At 57.4% G+C, this 3,367-nt stretch overlaps 1 protein-coding gene across 1 annotated transcript in view; it reads left to right on the top strand.

The window, feature by feature from the left end:
- The first annotated feature begins 2,151 nt into the window (after window positions 1–2,151).
- The window catches only part of SPTBN5 (spectrin beta, non-erythrocytic 5), a 46,160-nt gene continuing 44,944 nt past the window's right edge, over window positions 2,152–3,367 (top strand). The window contains 2 exon segments of the mRNA XM_012806311.1: window positions 2,152–2,373; window positions 2,596–2,763. Of these exon segments, the coding sequence (XP_012661765.1) occupies window positions 2,152–2,373; window positions 2,596–2,763 (390 nt within the window).

Here is a 3,367-nt window from a genome sequence, read left to right as displayed (position 1 = left end):
TGGCCAAAGAGGAACTGGTCTTTACAGGGTGTGCAGTGGCTTTAGCTGCAGTTGAGCTAGGAAGGAAGGCAGTCCCCCAGCCCCATCCAACAACTTCAAATACAGCAAAGTCTGTTGAGATCTATCATGCAGTTCAGCCTTCCCCCTGGTGCTCACAACACCACACAAGATGCCATGGGCCAAGGGCCTTAACAGGAGAAGACACAAGCTCAGTTATCCCTAGAATGGAGGTGGGGCTTCCTGGAAGCAGCAGGGTTTTACTTGGAATGACAGGACAGGTGAAGGTGGACAATAGGGAAAGGAAAGAGACATTGTAAGCTGAGAGAAAGCTGATGCCCAGCCTTGGAACAGGAACACTCCTGCCCAGGAAATGGAGGGAGGACCACAGGGAGCATCCTAGGCTGAGTGGGGGCAGATGAACCTGCTTAGATAAACTGGGAGCCTTCAAAGGCATTGTTCCAGCAAGTCTGACAGGCCTGGGTTTTCTTTCCACGTAGGCAATGGGGCACCTTCTCAGGTGCACACAGAGCTGTGCTTCGGAAAAGAAACAGCAGTGGAGGTGGGACATAGGCAGAGGACAGTGCTGAGGCCCTGCTGGGGCAGTGAGAGCAGAAAGGGGAACACTGGAGTCATAGATGCAGCTGTCAGTGAGGAGGGAGCACAGACCTATCTCTAGCATTCAGAAGCCAGCAGCAGGAGAGAGCTCAAGGGGAAAGGATGACAGGAGAGGAAATGTCTCTCAGACACAAGGGAGCTGCTGCCCCACCCCAAGTCTATGGCACTTCTCAGCACAGCTCCTCTGCCTACTGCAGTCCCCTGGGGGTCCAATGTGACTGCCCAGGCCCAGCTCTGGAGGGCAGGTGGTGGCTGCTGCCCCTTTTGGGGCCTTGGCTGCCAGGAGTGCCTGCCTGAGGGGTATTGCCCCTCCTGGGAAAGTCTCTGGGACCACCAGGTGGAGGTGCCCGCAGACACAGCCTAGTGACTGCTACCCTGAGTTTGGCCAGACAACTGTGTGAAACCACCAGAGTTAGAACTTGCTTTTCCTCTGCATGCAGTCCGAGGGTGCTCAAGGAGGCTCCCTCTGCACCCCTGCCTCCATACCCTAGGCCACAGCTAGCTCTGCAGAGCCCCAGAGCCATGTCTCTGACTTTAGGGGAGATGCCACAGCCTTTGCGATTACAACTCCTCCCTTCCTGGGGGAGTCCCCTGGGTTTGAGAGAATACCCACCCTTTAACCCTGTGCTAAGTATGTTACACCTCTGTCAGGCCTTGGAAACCCAAGCCTGGGGTCTGAGGATGCCCTCTGGGCTGTTCCCAGGCGCTTCATCCCCCACGTGGGTCTTCACAAAGAGGACTCTGCGGGGGTGAGGAAAGGCAGCCCCAGATTGGGCAGTGGGTCTCCAGGAGGTTCCAATGGAGGTTCTACCCTTTGGTGCCTCTCACCCAGACCTCAGTGCCCCATGATTCTCCTACCCAGAGTCAACAGGCTGTCCCAAGGGTCTCTGTGTCCTAGGGCCAAGACACTATCTAGAGCTGGGGAAACTGCAGCAGGAGGGGGGTGGGCAGGATGATGAAGGAGGATGGGCACTGGGCCTGGAGCATTCTTCAGCCACCCCCTCCCTGTCTGGGCCACGCCCTGTGGCAGGTGGGAGGACAACGATGCCTGTGTGCAGTCTCCCTGACGCACTGGCTCACGGGGAGGGCTGTGGCATGGCCTCAGCCTCTCCTGATATTTCTCCCTCCCTGTGTGGTCCCTGCTAAATGCCATCACCAACTGACCAGCAGGGCCTCCTCCCCAGGACCCAGACATCACCAAGGTAGGCAGTTTCCTGTTTTCCTTCCACCTGCCCTAATCAACCCAAGGAGCAGCTGCCAGTTGTAGTTAAGGTACTCAGCACCAGGGACTCTGAGAATCCTCAGGAAGGTAGGGTGGGACAAAGGGGGTCTTGGGCCATTCAAGCACATGGTACCAGCCAGAAGCACCAGACCTTCCCTGGCTAAGCTCCAAGCCATAACCACCACCAAAAACAGGGACAATCTGGCAAGGCAGTGCCCCCAGGCCCCTGGCAGAGTGGTCGTCAGTATCCACCTTCTCCCCTGAACTCCATGCCCCCAGGTCTCTAGGCTTAGGGAAATGTACAGTGGCCCCTCATGCCCAAGGGCTGTAGTCCTGATAGTGGGTCAGCCCCAAAATTCCCAGTACACCCTATAGCAGGAGGCCCAGCTACAGAGCTCTGGGTCCCACCCAGTCCAGGCCCCACCATGGACTGTGAGTATGAGATGGGCCACGTGCGCAAGCTGCAGGCCCGGCATATGCAGATGCAGGAAAAGACTTTCACCAAGTGGATCAACAATGTCTTCCAGCACGGCCAGGTGAGCACAGCCGGTGCACCCCGTAGCCCACTCCATGGTGCCCCTAGCTCTGGCCAGTGGACCTGAGGGACAGGCTGTGTCTTCACCTGCCAGAGTCTTCTCTTGACCCAGAGCTCTTTCCTCCAAAGCCGCTTCTCTGGGCTGTATCTCCCAGGTCCCAGGATGGGGCAAACAGAGAGAATAGAGCAAACAGACCTTGCCCCTTCCCCACCCTCTCCCCAGGTGGGTATCAGAATCCAGAACCTATATTCAGAGCTGTCTGATGGCACCCACCTACTGCGGCTGCTGCAGCTCATCTCAGGGGAGGTGCTGCCGCCCCCTAGCCAGGGCCGCCTGCGTGTCCACTTTCTGGAGAACAGCAGCCGCGCGCTGGCCTTCCTCAAGTCCAAGGTGAGCCCCATGGAGAGGGCTTCTGTGTGAGGTGCAGGGGCAGCAGCTGGGACAGGCTGAAGGACTGGAGCATCCTTCCTGGGCTGGGCCACAGCAGAGCAGAGGAGGAGGGTCCTCTATAAAGGAGGAGCAGGTGGGACACAGAGGTACAGGAAGCTAAGCCTGCCCTGTACAGAACCCCTGACTTGGAGGGCCCCCACCAGCTGAGGCAGGAACAAGCAACAGCCCTACTGGGACTGAAAGTGCCCCCTGTCTGTGAAAAGAGAGAAGCGCAGGAGTCTCAGCCAAAAAGAGTTTGGTATTCTCCTAACTTTCTCATTTCATAAATGAGGAAACACAGGCCCAGAATTATTCACCAGGCAAAACCGATGATTAACTGGCCAGCAAAGCCCAGAAGTGGAGCCGTGGGAGTTCAGTGGGCAGCAGGAAACAAAGGGAGAAGCCTTGGACAGGAAGCCTGGCAGTAAGGAAATAGGAGGAAGCCAGAGCTACCTGTAAGAAAGGGACAGGCCGGCTCGGCGCCTGTGGCTCAACCGGCTAAGGCGCCAGCCACGTACACCTAAGGTGGTGGGTTCGAATCCCCAGCCCGGACCCGCCAAACAAC

Source organism: Otolemur garnettii, unplaced genomic scaffold (assembly GCF_000181295.1).
Source record: "Otolemur garnettii isolate 467f Iridium unplaced genomic scaffold, OtoGar3 scaffold00050, whole genome shotgun sequence".
Taxonomy (NCBI): domain Eukaryota; kingdom Metazoa; phylum Chordata; class Mammalia; order Primates; family Galagidae; genus Otolemur; species Otolemur garnettii.
This window is presented reverse-complemented; position numbering and strand designations above follow the sequence as displayed.